The following is a 20,269-nucleotide window of genomic DNA, read 5'->3' on the forward strand; positions in this document are numbered from 1 at the left end:
AAAAGACACATATGACAATGCCCAGCTCATATTTGGAAGCTGGGGATCTGAACTAGGCCCCTCACGTATATGCATCAACCACTGCACCCACTGAGCCATTTCCTCATTCCCGCGTATTTTAAAACACCAACTTTGAAAGATGATAAACACAGGAATTTTTGTTTATTATAGGTTTGTCTTAAGCATAGTTATTATTATCTACACATTCAGAAAAATGCATGGGTCCATAAAACATCCTTAATTAGAACCAACCATAATCCCATTTTCTACAGAGTGAGGAAAAATTCATTCCCAATTATGCTATAAAACGACAGAAGCAAACATTTCAGAAAAACAGCTACTAATTTCCTTTCAAACAAAAATTATATCCTCATTAAGTATATATTGTTCTCTTCAATTTTCAAATCATGGGTACAGGTGTATTACTTTACACAACTCAAGTAAACTCATTTCTATGTGACAGGGTATATAGAAAAGAAAGCAATTGTTTTCTGATGTGTTCAGAGAAGAGCGCATCAAACCTGATGTTCATTCAATTCATCTGCTCTACTCCTATCTATGCACCACCACAGTGCATGTCTACATTTGGTGGGACAGGGCTCCTTGAGGCCTGCTCTCTTCCTTTGTAAAAGTCTAATTCACTTAAGAGTATTCATCCTAGAATCTTGCACTCCATCCCCATAAGAATATACAAACTTCAGCCCTGAATTAAAATGTTTACACTAAAGTAAAAGCAGTAGAGTGAAGTCGCATGTGTGTGTGCGCTTCCCTTCTTTCATGGTTATAAGTGTTAGTAGCATCTTCCAGGCTGCAGAGATGGCTCAGCTGTTAAGGGTACTGGCTGTTCTTGCAGTAGCCCTGGGTTCGGTTTCTGGCACTCACATAGCACCCCCAACTGTCCTTAGCTCCAGTTTCAGAGCATCCAATGCCCTCTTTTGGCCTCTGCAATTACTATGGTCACATACATATGGGCAAAACATACATACATGTAAAATAAAAATAAATTTATCTTTTTAAATTATTAAATAAACTGTTGCAGGATATTTGATCCCATTTTGATCCCTGAGATTGTGAACTGTAAAACCCTGTCTTTTGTTTAGTGTGATTAAGCCCTAATACACGCCTTTAACCCAAGAACTTTCTGTTTGATGCAAACAGGTGATTAAGATGTGGTTCAGCCAGCCATAACACACACCTTTAATCCAAGAGCTTTCTGTACACTGGACTTAATGAAGTTAACCCTAGGTCAAGAGGTGGAGCAAGAAACCATCTGACAGAGATTAAAGAGTAGGAGGAACTTTGAATTGAACAGTATTTAAGACAACGTGTAAAAGTAGAAGGAGCTGAGAGAAATGAACCCTGTCAAGTCTGATCCAGTGTCCGTGTCTGGTTCTTTTGTTATGAAAACATATTTCTCACAAGCATTATACACTCTTAAAATTATGTAAGAGGTGTGTGGGATGCACAGAACAATTAAAAACCTCTAAAAACACATAATTTGTCTTTCTAAATTGGTTTTTTTTTTTCTGTCTTAGATGTTTATTTGTTGAAACAGAGTCTCTCTATACAGCTCTGGCTGTTGTGGAACTCACTATGTAGACCAGGCTACCCTCAAGCTCACAGAGATCGACCAGCCTCTACCTCTGAGTGTTGAGATTAAAGACCTGGTTCACCACACCCAGTTTATTTTAGGTTCTTAAAAGAATGTTCACATGTGACTAGGGTTTAGAATATTAAATTGCTGGATTTCCACTACTGATAGCAAAAGAACACATCACACACACACACACACACACACACACACACACACACACCACAAGCCAACGACCTGAAATTGAGGTCCAAGTCCCAGGAAACAACTCTTTGGGGATTGCAGAAGAAAGGCAGCTGACTCCAACCGCAGGAACCAGTGGTTGCAGAAAGAGACAACAGATTCTGCAACCGTATGGCTTATGGCTTATGTAAGGAAAACAGCTAACTTCCCCATTCTTCCCTCCCTCCCATGCCCTTCCTTATCCTTGGCTACAAAAACCTCAGCCTAAAACCTGGACCCTGCATTCTCTTGGCAGTTGAGTGACTGGGTCCTGTGCCCCGACCATGGGTATGTCACCTCTGGTGTTAAACAAAGTGCACTCCAGCTATTGAGCTCAGCTAAGTCCTCATCTTTTGTTTCTTCCTGAAAATCTAATTCTCACTTACCCTTACAAAGAATAACTTCACAAACCACAATACTTTTCTTTGAATGATGTCTCCTTTGTGTTGATAAATATAAACACTTTATAAATTTTTTATTTAATATCAATAAGCTATCTAAGGGTCCAGAAATAAAACATTCAATTTTTTTTAATTGTCGTCTTAACTCTGGATTTAGGAAATCAGAAGAAAAACAAATATCAGCTTTTAAAAGTCTTCATTTTCTTGGCACCCTAACCAATATAAAGCTATTCTTTCATATGGAGGAGTGAAGTTCAGTGTAGCGCCCTCTCCTGTCCCTATATTCTGTGAGTATACTGTGCCACACAAATAGCTGTGGCAATGTCTACACATTGGCCTCATTCTCCGAGGGAGCCAGATGGAGAGAACCATGTACCAGGACACAATGCCATGAAGGTCACCAAAGGACTCTCACCTGTCTGAGCCCAGGTGGCACTGAAGAGACACAGAAGCCACTTACATTTTTGCACGCACTGGGAATTCTTCAGCTCAGGACTCCATTTAAGGCTAGAGCCACAACGGGACGCTGAAGGACCTTCTAAGGACATGCCAGCCACACAGGAAAGGGTCACCTTCTCACCAACCATATAAAAAGGTTTCTGGGGGTGACTCTTCATGCCTTTCATCAGTACAGGTAGAGAACAGGCAATTTCTGAAGATAAATGAGAACAGAACGCAAAAGTCACCGCTTGCCCTTTCCTAAACAACCTTTTTAAAAACAGCCTTAGGTCGTGTTCATATACTTGATCTGCCTTTTCATATCACAGGGCAAACAGGGAAAAAAGAGTGTCTACTCATAGGATGCTGCAAAAGTCACACTCCGTGGTGTCTGACATGTAATTGACCAATGAATGACTGAGGACAGTCCCTTGCCTTCCCTTGCCCTCAAAGCAATATGACAAGCTGAAATGAACAAGGCTACAAATAGAGCCCCAAAGCCCAGCCTGCTGCTAAAATCAGACCCTGCAGCTGCCACTTATCTCTGTAGTGGGGTGATGTCCCACCAGAATTTTCCCAAGAGCTGTACTCATTTGCATCTCATTAGCTCTAATTAGATATGTCACCATCTAAAAATTTAAAGCACCACCTTTCACCTTGCAGCCATAAAAGTGTTTGGTGTTCAGTATTTTCCCACCCCAATCTTTCCTTAATGGCATTAATTAGTTCAAACCTATTTAAAAATAAAGCAGCAGAAAAAAATAGTGTGTGTGTGTGTGTGTGTGTGTGTGTGTGTGTGTGTGTGTGTGTGTGAATAACAGATCAGAAATCATGATTGAAGACAAAAATCTTTGCAATGTCCCTCGTGGATTTTAGACAATATTATACAACATTGCTGTGTTCCAACATTGTCTTTATCAGAAGACCCATTCATTCATTTATTCAAATGCCACCATTCATTGTATGCCTAAATTTTGTCAAATGTGTTGTGTACTGATGGGGAAAAGCTATGTTGTGCCTTCAAAATCTAGCACTGAGTTTGTTTCTGGCACAATACATCTGCCAGATGTATCAGGGGAGTGTTCTGCAGCCTCTCTCCTACCAAAACAGGTAGCAAAGCTGCACAGGAAGACTAAAAGGAAATGTCTCTGAGAGTCAGAGGGCTGTCATCAGAGTGTGGCTGTGAATGTCCAAGATTCCAGATAGAAGAGAAAGCTAAGGAAGTACATGGTTGCGAGTTTCATAATGCTTTTCTCCAGGAACTATTTGTGAACTTGAAAAAAGAAAAGAAAAGAAAAACAAAAGCCTAGTAAAGAACAAACTGAGGAGAGAAGTGCAGCTCAGAGGTTGAACTATTTATGAAGCTTGCAGGAGGGACCCAGGGTAAAGGACCAAATGCAGGGGTCCAGCTACATTACAAAAGGAGAAACCCAGGTAGAAAGTTCATACTGCTCATCGGGATCCCTCACTGGCCAGACACCATCGGAATGAAGGTTAACCAAACATAAATCTGCCTCATTGTTCACCAGATAGAAAATACATCTTCTCTGGAGATGTCTTCAAAGCCTCAAATTGTTCTTAAAGTTTCTCATGTATATGGTAGAATTTAGTCAGAACTAATTTAACATTCAAAAACATAAGAATGACAAAAGTTTGACCACTAAAAACACAACAGAAACAAACCCATAAGCAATCCAGATAATAAAATTAACATTCATGAGCCTTGGAAAGGCTGCAATTAGTTTGTTCAGAAATCTAGATGGTGCCAGGTATGGTGTCTTATGCCTTAAATCTCAGCACTTGAGAGGCTGAGGCAGGAGGATTGCCATTGGTTGCAGTCAGGTGAATTGCTTGACAGCCTGGGCTATTGAGTGAGAGTTTTGTGTCAGAAAAAAACTAAATGGCAAGATGAAAATGTTCCACAAAGCACTGAAAAATATCACTAGCAGAAAAATGTAACAGTTCAATAGAACTCATGATGGACTCCACCTTCCCTGTGAGCTGTGAGCCAACCTTTGTCATTCTTTCCTTAAGTCATTTTGATCTAGAAAAATAACTAACGCAGGCTCCTAACAACTTTTCAGGAAAAGGAGAGCAAAGTTGGGGATGATGATGATTTGTTCCATAGTGTTAGGGTTAAAATGGGTGATATTTTTATTCTCATTCATTTCCTTCTCTCTCAGTCTGCCATCTTAGGATATACACAACAACAAGGACCACTCACTCTGACAATGCATTTCTCCAACAAGCCACTGTGAATCTTCTCCACATCTGGCAACAGGATCTCCAATAAGAGCATACCCTTCATTGCAAGCATATACTATGCTTTTCCCAACAGGAAACATGGTACCTTCGCCCTAAACAAACATAAAAGATGGAGAAAAAAATAAAGAAACATGTTGTTAATGAGAAACAAGCCAACTCAGTTTTTGGGGGGTTGTTTGTTTGTTTTGTTTCTTTAGTTTTACTTGGCCTGGAAATCATTGTTGACCTTAATCATCAGTTGACTTATATCCAAACAATTGGTTTAGAAAAACAATATAAACCATTTTCCACATTTTCCCCTGATTTGGTCTGTTCAAACACTAGTGCCACCATTGATTAAAATAAAGCCACAGTGTCAATATATTACAATGTATTGATTACTCTCAAAATATGAAGTGCTGCACTAAGCACTTTACTAAAATCTTTTAGTAAATACCATTCTAGTACTTTCCTTCCCTTAATACATACAGTAAAGGGCAATTTGCCATCAGATCTGGAAGAAGATTTGTCTATCAGTTCTTCATGTGAAGGATGTATATTCTGTTCATTGGCAACATTACCTAATAAATGTAAGAATAACAGAAGCATGTGTATCTTCTTACTATCTTCATGAAAGTCTCATGGTGACCTTGGATCATCTGACCATTTGTTTTGCTTTTACAGACAGATTCTCACTGTGCATCTCAGGTTAACCTGGAATTCACTACAGAGTCCTAGATGGCCTCAAACTCAGAATCCTCACATCTGCAACTCAGAGCTTGGAGTACAGACATGTGCCACCATGCTCAGCTCACCAACAACATCTAAAGAGCATGATGTTGAGCTTCTTCCGCTCCTCACTGTAGTTATGGAAATGCTGCTATGAGTGGATTACGTATTTTATTAGCCTATAATATTGGGAGGTGAGTTGTCATAATGAAGTAAGGAATTTCAAATCCCAGCTTACAAGGACATAGTTACCCTCATTTGGGGTCCTTGCTTCTTTTCCTTACTCTCTGGTACCCTGCACCTCCTCCCACCAAAGAAATACTGAAGAAACACAGGCATGGTTTGGAGATGGAATCTCACACAGCTTTACTCTAGGAAATAGAACCCAGTTTCCTTGTGCCTTATTATCATTGCCAGATACTATCCCAGGCTTAGTCTGCCTCTATAGACACCTATAATTCCTCTTAAGGAAACTATTCAGAAATTATGTGTCAGTGCTTGAGTGTAGCCTCTAGTCCTTCTTCTTCTTTGCAAGAGGGACTTCATGATGAGGAAATTCAACTCAACATCATTCAAACATCTCTATACAAAAACTACTGATATCAAATTTAAAAAGAATTGCAGGTGCCACTCCCAACCTACTGAATCAGAAAAGACTGGAGGACTGGAATCCAGCAGTAGTCTTTATTTGAAGTCCCCTGGGTGACCTATGTGGAAAACTCTGAAACAGTGTTTGAAAACATTGGCTCATGAAGGGCAAGAGAGCTTCATGGGTCACAAGGGTGTGCTTGTTTGCAGTACATGTTGTCTAAATATGTTTCATTCAGAAGTCCCCTAGATCATGGCGCATGTGTAGAACATTCTACCACTTTCTACTTTATCTCCTTCCTCTGCCTCCTCCCTTTCTCGACAGTATCTACAATTATGGAAACTTGAGCAATTTCTCATTACTATAAGAGTAAGGGCCTGGAATTTAAGAATGAGAAGTTCTCATGAAGAGGACAGAGCTGGCAGCATTGAAAGCATCCTTATGAAGACAGACAGATCTCCTGTGTGAGGCGCAAAGAGATGTCATTGAACTTTGGGGTCAAAGCATAAGAAAAACCGGGAAAAGAACTAACTAAGGCCATCATAATGCCAAGTGCAGCCTCTAGAACAATCAATGGAAGATGGCCAGTGTTCTTTTATGAACATGAAAATTAGTAAAAGTATGATAACCTACATCTCATCAGACAATGGTTAAAATATACTCTTGGAGTAGATAAAAAATATTTCATTCCGTGATGATAATGTTTTAAGAAAAATCCTTTTTCAATAAAAAAAATAATCATAATAATTCTCTAGGTTTAAGAATTTGCTTATGGAGGCTGGAGAGGTAGCTTAGTAGTTAAGAACACTGGCTGCTCTTCCAAAAGAACTCAGGTTCAATCCCCAGCACCCACATGGCAGCTCACAACTGTCTGTAACTCCAGTTCCAGAGGATCCAACACCCTCACCCATTCAGGCAAAACATCAATGTACATAAAATTAAAATTAAAAACTTTTTAAAAACTTGCCTATACATCCACACTTATTTATAACATTGGCAATGTTGACTATTCCTCTTAACATGATGGCATCTCTCACTCATCAAGTGGCAAGACCATAGAAGGAATGCTACCTTCTACAAAATATGAATCACCTTGGGCCAAAGAAAAATGTCACAAATGAAATCCTCCACTACTGAGGTTAAAATGCACATATAAAATATTTTAGCACTATTTCACCATGGAGGAAGAGTTAGGCTTTGGCCAAGTAAAGAGACAGAAGTTGGAATGTTTGTAAAGGAGACACATAAGTCTTCATAACCAACTTGAACAAATCCTTCTTTTAAGGCAGGGGGTGATGGGCAGGATTCTTTTGGAACCAAGGACAAATGAAAGCAGTGTGGCTCAAGTAATCTGGAAAAAAAACAGAAACAAATGAAAATTAATGTGATTGAGTCCCACAGTCTAGTTTATTTATATTATATATAATATATAAGTATATATTATATATTGTATATTTTCCCTTTATATCTGAAGAAATCAAAGGAGAAAGTGAAAGAACATATCTTTATCATTCTCAGAACAAACTATGTACCACATTATATCTTTAAGTACCTTAAGCATAAATTCAATCTATCAAAAGATGGTGATTTAAGTACCTACAAAATCAGTAGTATGAGAAGCAAGTAAGAAGACAGATGAAAGTCTTTGCATAATTATCCTGCCTATCTCTCTAGCATAGCTTAAGGTAAGCTTGCCTACTTAGGAGTGATTTCTTAGTCAAGATATTGATCTCACTTAACTAGAAATTTAGGTCTCCACAGAGATTCTGTTCATTTAACCAGAAGGACTTTTATTTCCTTCAAAAATTATTTTCCTATTTGTAATTATGTGTGTGATTATGTGAGTGTCCATGCCCAAAAAAGGGTAGAGGCTAAGGATTCTCCTGGAGCTAGAATTGTAGACCGTTATAAGCCATCTGACTCGGGTGCTGGCACCAGCTCTCTGGTCCCTGTAAGGAGGATAGTAAGCAGTCAACTACAGAAGCCAGCCTGCAGGCCCAGAAAGACTTTTCCTCATGGGGACTTTATTGTTGCTGTAACACTCCACCTCTAGAGAGGTAACTTTCAAATCATTTAGGAACCAGACCATGACTCAGATGCCCCAAATGCTTCTGGAATGTTCGGCCCCTGCTAAAGAAGAGATTGCCAAAGAAGTACGAGGTCACTCTTGGCTGTTAGACACAAAAGAAACAGGCTCCTTTTTTTCCTGGGCCTTTTGAGCCAATTTTTCCTCCTCTTCTCATCATTTTCCTATCTGAAGAGGTAACCCTATTTGCCCTTTTGGCATTGAGGTAATGGCTGGTCTGGCTTCTCACAGCTGAATAGGAACACTGGGGTGTGGCAGTTGGAGGTACTTTTCCAGTGGATCTGTCTAAAAGACTCCAAAAGCGCAATTGTTGGTCCATCTGTGCCATATTTCAAAGTTCAGAAACTAGACAAGAGATTCTAGTAAGATAATTTGAAAGCCATGTGAGTTAAAGAAAGAAACAAGGACCTTGGGTATGTGATAGATGAGGACATAGGCTGCTTTGAGCCTGGGTCTTTCATGCTTGTAAAGCAACAATAACCAGTATATCTTCAATGGGCACGCCAAAGGACATATGGGTTACAGTGGAGAAAGAATGTGCATGTACCTCCAAGAGGATGAGTGTATCTGAAAATTATCACACATGTTAAAGCTTCCCATGTGCCTGTGCCAGTCACTTTCACATGCCTGATCTGTCCTTTTACATGACTTAGCTCTTATATTATCAGCTTACCCACAACTATTATTCTGATTTTAAAGGTATATCAAGTGACTTTCTCAAGGCTACATAGCAAGTAGGGAGCAAACCTACTGCCCTTCTCCCAGTTACTAGCCCTGTCTACCTCAGTGCCTAGAAAACCTAAGGCTCACAGCCAGTGTTCCTGACCATGACAGGCCTCTCTCCTTCATCGATTCCATTGCTAAAGGGCAAAGCAAACACTGATGAAAATCACCACTTAACTTCTGGCCATCTAAGAGCAGTGATCATCAAGCGCATGCCCACTGCACAGTATACTTCCTCTATGTAACTTCCAAAAGGTCTGGTCTCCATTACCGTAAGTTCTCCAAGTCCTGGTCTTCACACTGACTGCTTTCGCTTGTTTCTCCAATACAGTCTTTTCCACCCGCACTGGGAGGGGGATTGTTGCATTTTCGACTCCTTGATTTCTTGCCTTGAACACAGGGGCTCCAAGAGGACCAACAACTCCAACCTCCATCGACTCCTCCTGAAACATGAGAAAGGGGCTCTTGACGTCTGCAGAGCAAGACTTTAGAACTCAATGCATGTAGAAAGGGCATAGTGTAGGATCTGCAAAGCCCGGACATGAATCTAGCTATGGTATTTTATTCACTCATAACCATGGACAAGGCATTCAAACTTCTTGCTCCTTTGTTATTATTCTGGTGTTGTCTGGGGAGCTTTACAGAAACCAGAATGGCTCTACTCACTAACTTGGTGTATCCATATCCAGCCTGCTATAGAGAAACTCTCGCACTGTGTTTTATGAGAGTCGAAGCACTTTCACCTACATTGAATCATGCATTTGTTTCTCCAGACAATGACCAAAGTGAAACAAAGGAGACACTATCATTCCCACTTCATATTCCAATACTTACTAACAAAGGGTGCTTCCACTTTAACAGATAATTGAAAATCTATTGAAAACTATTGACTAAGGGTACAAAATACTAGAGATGTTTCAAAGAGCTCACTATCATAAAGTCTAGGCAATAGATACAAGCTCCCATAGAGCCAGGTTAAAAACAAAACTTTGTAGAGATAATTATGCAAAGATAGGAGATGTTTTAAACATAATCCTATTCTAGTAGAAAATAAAGAGTCAAAACCAGAATAGTGTCTTTAATTCAGATGAGTAAAAAGAGAAATAGCAAAAGACCTTAGCCAGGAAAAGACCTTAACCTTAAAAGCTACAATGTGGAGATGAAAACCAAAGGAGATTTTGAGTTCAAATGCAACCTCACTTCTTCAAACACAAATAAGTGCACGTTGAGGGCCAAGGAAAATTCTCTTTTCAATGTGTCCCTCATGATGAGTGAAAACCTATTATGCTGACCTGCTTGATCGCCGACAAGGACTCCTTGCTCACACGCCACACCAAATGTGTTCGGTTTGCACTGACAATGGCACTGTGTCCCAACAATAACAGCGAGGCCACCATTCTGGCAAGGCCGGCAATGGCAGGGGTCAGATTCATCCAAATACTCCTGAAGAGCCCGCTTTAGGTACAGTCTTTTCACAGAGGCACAGGGCACGTCCTTGACCAGCTCATACAATGGCGTCAGCTACAAAGGAAAGATGTCAGTTCATGCCCAAAGCTTTAAGGGAAAGCATACTTCTTACAAGTACATACAACCCCAGTGTAACAGAAGCAAAAGCCATTCTTGCTTTCACTATAGTTGTCTCTATAGTATGTATGTCTCAAGAGCCTCAGTACTGTCCCCAAAACAAGAAACAAGAATAGAACCAAGTCCTACATGGGTGGCTTCTTCCTATTGGTATACACCTAAAGCTCAATCTCTCTCTCTCCCTCCTACCTCATGTGTGTGTGTGTGTCTGTGTTTCTCTGTGTGTCTCTGTGTGTATATGTTCCAGTGAATAAATGTCACATGTGGGCAAATGCCCACAGAAGCAAAAGGAGGATGCCAGATCCCTTGGAGTAAGAATTAATTGCAGGCAGTTGTGAGCCTCCCAACATGAGTGGCAGGAACGAAAGTGTGGTCCTCCAAATGAGCAATAGGTGCTCCTAACTGGTGAGCTATTTCTCCAGCTCCCTGTGACAGAGTTTAGTTTATCAGTCAGGCACAGAATGGGATTGTCTGCTTTCCCTCAGTACTAAAGAACATATGGGATGGTGACAATAGCCCATCCTACATACTCAAAGGTGGTACTCTTTGAGACATTCCTGGAAATGCTATCTGCCTTATTTCAGGTAAACAGATGCGATATGTTAGGGATGCTTGAGGAACCACTATAAGTCGTTGTTGTTGTTGTTGTTGTTGTTAATTATATAAAGTGTGTACAGATCTCTTAATTGTTTGAATTAGACATTCTCTGCGATACGGAGTAGCATAAAGAGAATAAGTCATAGAATCAGTTCAATCAAAATTCTTTAGAAAGTGTGGATTTGCTCTAGTGATGGTTGACATGCTTGAAAGCAACACGAGCATTTTGCAAATTTTGCCTTTTCACATGTGCAGTCATATCTACTAGATGTACAGAGAAAGTGAGCACGGAACCTGGCAGCTCAGAACACATGTGATGCACATGCACACACAGCTCAGATGTCCAGGTTTGCTAACCTACTATACCATAAGCTACACCCACTCATCTGGTAAACTGACAGATTTCTAATTGCTCTAGTTTATGTGATCTGAACCATTGTAGCGCTCCCAGCACCCAGTGAGCTTCAGGATTTTCTGGACAATGTGCCTCATTCACAGTAGAATCAATACATTTCTCAACATTTAACATGACAAAGGCCTTGCTCACAATTTTCTCAGTGCCACCTTTCTTAAATCAACATCATGGCTGATTTTGAGTGTTGTAGCCATAACCTCAATTTCCAGTATGATCGTTGGTCTTCATTGTACAAGTTTGCGTAACTTAGTAGGATTGAGGTTTTGTAGTTATTTGGGTTGGGAAGTTCTTTATTTTTATTTTGTTGCTGTTTGGAATACATATATTGTGTTATGAAATAAGACTTGTTTTTGTGATAAAACATCCTTGGCTCTGGTGTCATTTGGTCCTTCTGTAATTTTTGTGATCTCAGAGCTCATCAACTATGGCACAGGAAGAGAATTGATCTGACTGACAGATGGGATAGCGAGTGATTCTGTATGTATTCTCTTGGAAAGATCTGTGACCCTTCTGGTTTTAGAAACCAAAGATCAAGGGGCTGGCAAGATGACTTGACAAATGAAGGCACTTGGCTCTACAAACCTAACAGCCTCAGCTCAGTCTTCAAAACCCACAAAAAGGTGGAAGGAGAGAACTGACTCAAAAAAAAAAAAACATTGTGTATGAGTCTCCTCAAAAAAAAAAACATTGTGTATGAGTCTCCTCGGGCATGAGATGGCATGTGTGAGCCACATACATACATCATCTACATGCACTGAGGATAAACCAAAGAAAGTAAATTTTTAAAAGAAAACATAATCCTATAGGGGAGGGGAATAATGGGAAAATGGGGGGGGGGGGGGAATGGGAGGATACAAGGGATGGGATAAACATTGAGATGTAACAAGAATAAATTAATAAATAAAAAAAATGTAAAAAAAAAAAAAAAAGAAAACATAATCCTATTTAGGGCAAAAGTTAAAATACGAATTTACGGGGTATTTAAGCTTTACTTGCCGATCTATAAATAAACCAAATCCTCTGTATCTTATTACCATGTACACATTCATATCTTACTATATAAAGCATAATTGGGATGCAGGAAATGCTAATTGCAGCCAATTCTGTTTAATCACCTTGATGTAATCTCATTTTCCCAACACAAGTAAACACGACTGCTCCCCCACTGTTTCCCGCAGAGCACCGCATACCTTTTGTTTTATGACTTGGGGAAGGTTGGTTACAGAGTTGGCCCAGGCCATGTAGCGCTCCTTGTTTCTAGTGGGATTGTTCAGCTCCAGTAAACTAAGGTCAGCGTGCAAGGTAGGAGCTCCACCTCTGACAAGTGCCTTTCCTCGAAGGACGCTGCTCTGGCTTCCTACACAGGAGGATACACATGAAATAAGTTGGCACAAGCCGCATGCACAAATAAAATGAAACTAACAAGATAAAAGCAGAAAGTCTGTCAAGTGTATAAAAATACAACAACAACAAAAAAAAACAAAATAAAACAAAAAACCTCCATCAAATTGTGTGGCTTCTTGAAAAGAGCAAAAACTAAAGACAATCGGGTGGTGGACATGAAGAACACAGGATTTTTAGAGAATTTAAACCACTCTGTAAAACACTACAGTGGTTGCTATCCATATACCATACCTGAGAAGACCCATAAAACGTACAACACCAAGAGCAAACCCTAATGCCAGGTAGTAGTCTATGGAAAGATCTGTCTAGGAAGATTCGTCAATTTTAACAATTGCTCCACTGCAGCAGGAGGTGTGGCTAGTGTGCAAGGTCAGAAAGTAGATGGCAAATCTCTACATTTTTCTCTTGATTGTGCTGTGACTCTCAGTGAACATAAAAGAAAGATTGAAGAACCAGCCGTGGTGGCGCACACCTTTAATCCCAGTACTCAGGAGGTAGAGGCAGGTGACCTCAGTGAGTTCCAAGCCACTATGGTCTACAAAGTGTGTCCAAGACAACCAAGGCTACACAGAGAAACCAGTCTTGAAATAACCAAAAAAGAAAAAAACATTTGAAAGGGAAAGTAGGTGGCTGGGGATATAGTTTAGTTGGTAGAGCATTTGCTAACCCTTGGGAAACTCTAAGCTCATACCAGCACAACATAAAACTAACTGTGGAAGCACAGGCCTGTATATAATCTCAGCATTCACTTGGGAGGTAGAAAAGATCAGAAGGTAAAAGTCATCCTCTACTACAAAACAAGTTTAAGGCCTGCCTGGGATACATGAGACCCCCATCTAAATGATGATGACGACAACAGCAGTGGCCGTGGTGGAAGAGAAAGAAGAATATCTCTATGGGCTGATATAGAGGATATTATAAAATTATTGCTAGTTTTTTTTAACCTGAAAACACATGGATTTTTTTTATTAATTTATTCAGATTACAACTCAATTGTTATCCCATCACTTGTATCTTCCCATTCGTCCCTCCCTCCTGCTTTCATCCTATTCCCCTCCCCTAGGTCTAAGACAGAGGGGGGGCCTCCTCCCCCACTATATGGTCATAGGCTATCAAGTCTCATCTTGGTAGCCTGCTTATTCTTTGTTTGAGTGCCATCAGGCCTCCTCACCAAGGGGAGGTAGTCAAATGTGGGGCACCAGAGTTCATGTCAGAGTCATTTTTTAAATGCTTTAATGAAGAGTATTGTTAGAAGCACACATACACTCAGGATGAAGTATCATGACGGTGAAACTTACTTTCAAATAATTCCATAAATAACATAAGCACTTTAAATTCATGATCATTGACGCTGCTAAATAATCTGTCAACATTATAAATATTATATGTCTATGTGTGGCAAAATGCCAAAATAATAATTTTTATGTATAGGTATGTAAATAACTACTGTGTTCCTAACATTTTTTTTCTGTATTTGAAATTCTTTGTGCTAAAATATTGAAGAAAAAAACAGCTTAGGGTCTAGCACGTTAATAATTTTTAAAGCTGTTAATTAACAGGAATACATTACCTAAAACATGAAAAGTGTTCTGAAAAGTTTGAATGCAAATTGAATTCCTATTTTCCATTTATGTGCCTCATAATTGCAGATGTATTTTTATCTACACTTGTTATTGGTTCTTACAAAGGTCACGACTAGACATTTCTAATCTTACAGATCACATTTTGAGTGATTCCCACTTCCTTTCTTATAGCTGTCCAAATTTTGCAGTCTTGTCAAATGAACACACTGTACTTTTATAATGAGAAATTATGAAAGCCTGGTATTTTTAATAAATTACCTGGATGCCTCCTCATTTTCATTGTTAATTTCGGTTTGATATGCAAATAGTAGCCTTTTTAATGCAATATCACACAAGACCAAACCCTGAGCTACTGATTCACCAACATCTGGGTGTCTGCAGCTTTTCAAGCTCAAGGAAGACCTATAAGAGAATATCTACAGGAAAATGGCTTATGTCTACATGCCCCTCCCCCTTCCCCAAGGGACTCTCATGAGCTTCAAAGATTAGGACTCACTGTGTTACCCGCACAACAGACTAGGATGAGCAGGCTCTACAGGTTTGGTGCCATTTTGAAGCTTGTACCGTGTCCAGACACCATGACCCTTTTGCTCTGGCTAATTCATTCCCCTGTGAAAGCAGGGCAAGCACAGCAACAAAGAAGCCAATTCCATACACTTACATCTCAAGTCTAGTCCCTGCTGGCTGACAGCTTGGGTGATCGTTTTTTGTATCTCAGTGTCCCCTGTGTACAATGGGAATGTAAAGTCTAAGTATTTCATAGCTGGGGGGGGGGGGGGGTCCATTGGTTAACTTTTGGAAATTTCTTAAGAGTGTAGTGGTAGAAAATGAGGGCTCTGTGCTTATTAAATGCAAATGACGTCAGTGAGTAGCTTTCTGCTGCCAGCACAGTGGAGACTTGATGTCAACATCTTCCCAGAGCTTCCCTCCCCACCTCTGCATCCAGAGAGCTGCATTCCACTTCATTCATGAGGAATTGAGGAGGATAATGGGAGGGGTGGAGAGAGGTCACATGGGAGGAATAGGAAGGAAGAAAAGGATGGGAAAATGATTTACTTATATTTTAATTAACTTTTTAATGGAAAAAACTGTTCTTCTTTGGCCGCATCAATTCCCTGGAACTGAATGCTTTCCCCAGCAGCCTTGCCGCTGCTATGTCCTTGGTGCCTAGGACCTCTGCTAAGGGTCGGTACTGCCTCACTGACCACGACAACAGCCTCGCTTGGCCTTCACTCCTATCTCTACCTTCGTCGCCAAGAAGATGTAAGCTCCAGTCAAGTCCAGCACTATATACAGAAGGCAAGGTATCTTGTTTCCATCCCTCCAACATGACAAAGCCCACTCCCTTTATAAAAAATAAGCTTTAATCTCTGCACCCAATGGATGCTTTTTTTTTTCTCTCTCTCTTAGCTAGCTTGACCTCTTTCTAACTCTTCACTGTTGACTTCTCATGCTTTTGCTTTCTTTCTCCTCTGTTTCTCACCTTAGGGGTCATTTGTACTCCACTCCTCCTCCTGCTCTACAGCTTTCCCTATGCAAACCTTCATTTAATTATCCCTGCCTCATTGGTGCCCAGTAGCCACCAGAATTAAATTTACGTTCCTTAACACCAGGCTTATATAATCGACATCAGTTGATCTGTATAACACTATAAGCAAAGTAGTTGGATACAAAATTAACAACAACAAAAAAATCAATAGGTCTCTTATATACAAAAGACAAATATACTGAGAAAACGTTACCTTTTACAAGAGCCTCAGAAGAATAAGCTATCCTGGGATAATTCTTACTCTAAACAAGCAAGGGAAAGACCCATATAACAAAAATTTTTAGATATTGAAGAAAAACTTGAAAATGACACAAGAAGGTAGAAAGAACTCTCATGTTCATGGATTGGTAGGAATAGTGTTGTAAGAGTGGCCATTCTACCAAAAGCAATCTACAGAGTCAATACAATTCCCCACTAAATTCCAACACTTTTCTACTGCATATGAAAACACACACAGAGAAAAAAATCCTGAGTAATAAAAGAACTGCAGGAGGCATAGCCATTTCATATTTCTAGTTATATTACAAAGTTATAATAATAAAATAGCATGGTATTGCATGAAAACTAATGCTTTAATCAATGGAATCAAATTAAAGACCTAGACATAATTCCACACTCCTACAGATACATGATATACATGATTTTTTCACAAAGAAACCAAAAATACACACTAGAGAAAAGGCAACATCTTCAGTAAATGATCATGATTAAAATGGATGGCTGCATACAGAAGGATGGAAATAGACTCATATTTATCACCTCACACAAAACTCAACTCAAATAGATCAGGGACCTTAACATAAGGCCAAATACCTTGAATCTGATAGAAAAGAAAGTGGGGAATAGCCTTGAGACTATTGGCAGTGTAAAAGACTTTCTGAACAGAATGCCATTAGCACAGACACTAAGATCGACAATTAATAAATGGGATTTCATAAAACTGAAAAGCTTCTGTTCAGTAAAGAACACCATCATCATTCAGACAAAGTGGCAGGCTACAGAACTGGAAAAGATCTTTACCAATTACATATCTGATAGACAATCAATATTTGAAATATATAAAAAAACTTTTTAATGAATATCAAAAAAAAAACAAACCCAATTTTAAAATAGGATACAGGACTAACAGGACTAAGCAGAGAATTCTCAAAAGATAAAACATAAATAGCTGAGAAACAACAAAATGTTCAACATTCTTAGCCATGAGGGAAATGAAAATTAAAACTGCTTTGAGTTTTCATCTTAATCCAGTCAAAATGAGCAAGATCAACTTAAAAACTTAAAACAAAAACAAAACAAAACAAAAAACCCAACAGCTCTTGCTGTTGATGACAAATAGTCATCCATTGCTGGTAGAAGTACAAACTTACACAGCCACTATGGAAATCAGTGCGGGGGTTCCTCAGGAAGATGAGACTAGATCTACCTCAAAATCCAGCTATACCACTGTTAGACATAGACCCAAAGGACACTACATCTTACTATAAAGATACGTGGTAAGCCATATTTGTTATTGCTCTATCCATAATAGCCAGAAATTAGAAACAACTTAGATATTCATCAAAAAATGAGTGGATAATGGAAATGTGACAAATTTACATAATAAAGTATTATTGAGCTGTTAAGAAAAAATAAATTTACAGGTAAATGGATAGAGGTAGAAATATTATTCTCAGTGAGGTAACCCAGACCCCAAGAGACAAATACTACATGTTTTCTCTTCCATGTGGATGTTATCTTTTAAGCTTTTGTTATGTGCTACAACTTGAATAATCACAGAGATTGGGTGCCTAGTTAGAACCCAGAAGAGAGAAGAGGATCTCCCAAGGAAAGGAAAATAGAATCCAGTTTTGTGGAGAGATAAAGTGGGCACTATAATAAAATAATTAAATAGGGAAGAGGATGAGAGAGAAGGGCGGGGGTAGAAATGTGTGGAGATACAACAAACCCTAAAGAGTATTTGAAAAAAATGTGGAACTCTACTATTGTAAGCTTCCTAAAACACACATGTATGAAAGGAATATAAACAAAATCACCAAATAATAGAAAAAAGAATGCTCCAACTAGACATCTTATGCCACCAAGCAACATCTCCAGTTCCAGGAATGAGTTACATCTTGCTGAGTTATTGGCCAAAGGGGCCCCATGGAAACTCCCAAACATTGCAAGCTATTGCCAAGACTATCAGTTTTTCTCCACAGCATAATGGTAAGTCTCTATTGCTGAGTGCAACACTTACTTATCTTACCAAGCATAGAAAATATGAACTGACACTTAACTAGAAACTTCATCCCTACTGACTATCATTTGTTGTAGTGGAAGTTACCCTGTATACCCCTGAATGGGAAAGGTAACCATCAATATCACCCAGCTACAAACCTTGTGACCTACAACAGTGAACTGCAAGCAAGATATCCTGGTACAATAGTGATACAAAGGTTATGGAAGTAACCAGCCCCTTTTGATTGTAGTTAAGGCCCATCATATGCGATGGAATCAACCTGACACTGCTACCATGGCCAAGAAACTGGAACTAGACAGGCCATTCGCCTAAGAGGAAAAACTACTATTATTCTTCATAAGAGCATAGCAGCCAGGCATGGTGGTGCACACCTTTAATCCCATCACTCAGGAAGGCAGAAGTAGGTGGATCTCTCTGAGCTAAAGGCCAGCATGGCCTATAAAGCAGTGTAGGACATCCAATGCTAAACAAAGAAACTGTGTCTCAGGGGAAGGAAGAAACTATCTATAAGAACATAGCAATAAAATGACTCCTAATGACACACTGCTAAACACACACACCAGACACTGCTCAACCCTCATCAGAAGAGCTTCTTCTTGCAGTAGGTGGGAATTAACACAGAGACCCACCACTAGACAATGTGCGGAGAGTAACAGACTTTGGGGAACTCAGTCCTATATGGGATGTCTTTATCAAATTCCTCGCCTCAAGGCTTGGGGATCTATGAGGAAGAGGAGGTAGAAAGATTGTAAGAGCCAGCAGAGATGGCAAGGGAAGAGTGTCTTCCAGAAACAACAGGACTGGTGCACATATGAACTCACAGAGATGTGGCAACATACACAGAATTGGCACAAGTTCAGGCCAGATGGGGTCCCATCAATGAGATGGGAAGTGGACATGTGGCATTCTGAACTGCTCCAAAGATTAGAATATTACATACTGTTATGTCTTCCACTAAGAACTAATTCAGCTGGACCTGTCAATCACTTGGCCAAGAGACTACCCTTTAGGAAGACTTGTTCACATTAATGTATGCCTAAAAAGATAGGAATAATCGCCCTGGTGAGATAATAAACTTCAGCTTCACAGAAACTTTGCCTTTGGTGCAGTCTCGTGCAGAGCCTCTTCCATACAGCTCAGCTATATCTGCTTTCCTTAATCCGAACTCCAAAAAGCACACGTGGCTTAGCACTAAGAACACCTTGCCCTTACAGAAGACGTAGGTTCAGTTCCCAGAATTCACAAGGTGGTGGCTCATAACCATCCATAAATCCAGTTTCAAAGGATCCAACTCCCCTTCTGATCTCCATGGGCATCAGGCATACATGTGGTACCCATATATACATATATACAAGCAAAAAACTCACATACACACACACACACATATCCCCTTCTGATCCTCAAAATCTACTTAAAATTTTATTATGTATACAGTGTTCCACATTCATGTACGATTGCACACCAGAAGAGGGCACCAGATCTCATTATAGATGGTTGTGAGCCACCATGTGGTTGCTGGGAATTGAAATCTGGACTTTTGGAAAAGCAGCCAGTGCTCTTAACATCTGAGCCATCTCTCCAGCCCCTATCTTTTTCTTTTTCTTTTTTTTTTTTTTTTAAGATTTATTTATTTATTATTATGTATACAGTGCTGTCTTCATGTACACCTGTAGGCCAGAAGAGGGCATCAGATCACATTATAGATGGTCGTGGGCCACCATGTGGTTGCTGGCAATTGAACTCAGGACCTCAGGAAGAGCAGTCAGTGCGCTTAACCTCTGTGCCATCTCTCCAGCCCCCTTTTTCTTTCTAATCCTGGCCAAAGCTTAAGCATGTTTCTTCTGACATTTTGATGCTTTCTCACTCTTTCTC

The 20,269-nt window shown here is 39.7% G+C and overlaps 1 protein-coding gene across 1 annotated transcript in view; it reads right to left on the reverse strand.

The window, feature by feature from the left end:
- C7 (complement C7) overlaps nucleotides 1-20,269 on the reverse strand; it is a 62,758-nt gene that overhangs the window by 12,717 nt on the left and 29,772 nt on the right. The window contains exons 10-15 of the mRNA XM_051150920.1: nucleotides 12,810-12,976; nucleotides 10,316-10,544; nucleotides 9,295-9,466; nucleotides 7,478-7,565; nucleotides 4,877-5,009; nucleotides 2,675-2,866 (exon numbers count right to left, since the gene is read on the reverse strand). Coding sequence (XP_051006877.1) covers nucleotides 2,675-2,866; nucleotides 4,877-5,009; nucleotides 7,478-7,565; nucleotides 9,295-9,466; nucleotides 10,316-10,544; nucleotides 12,810-12,976 — 981 coding nt within the window. The remainder of the gene's footprint in view (nucleotides 1-2,674; nucleotides 2,867-4,876; nucleotides 5,010-7,477; nucleotides 7,566-9,294; nucleotides 9,467-10,315; nucleotides 10,545-12,809; nucleotides 12,977-20,269) is intronic.

This window comes from Acomys russatus, chromosome 9, assembly GCF_903995435.1.
Source record: "Acomys russatus chromosome 9, mAcoRus1.1, whole genome shotgun sequence".
NCBI lineage: Eukaryota > Metazoa > Chordata > Mammalia > Rodentia > Muridae > Acomys > Acomys russatus.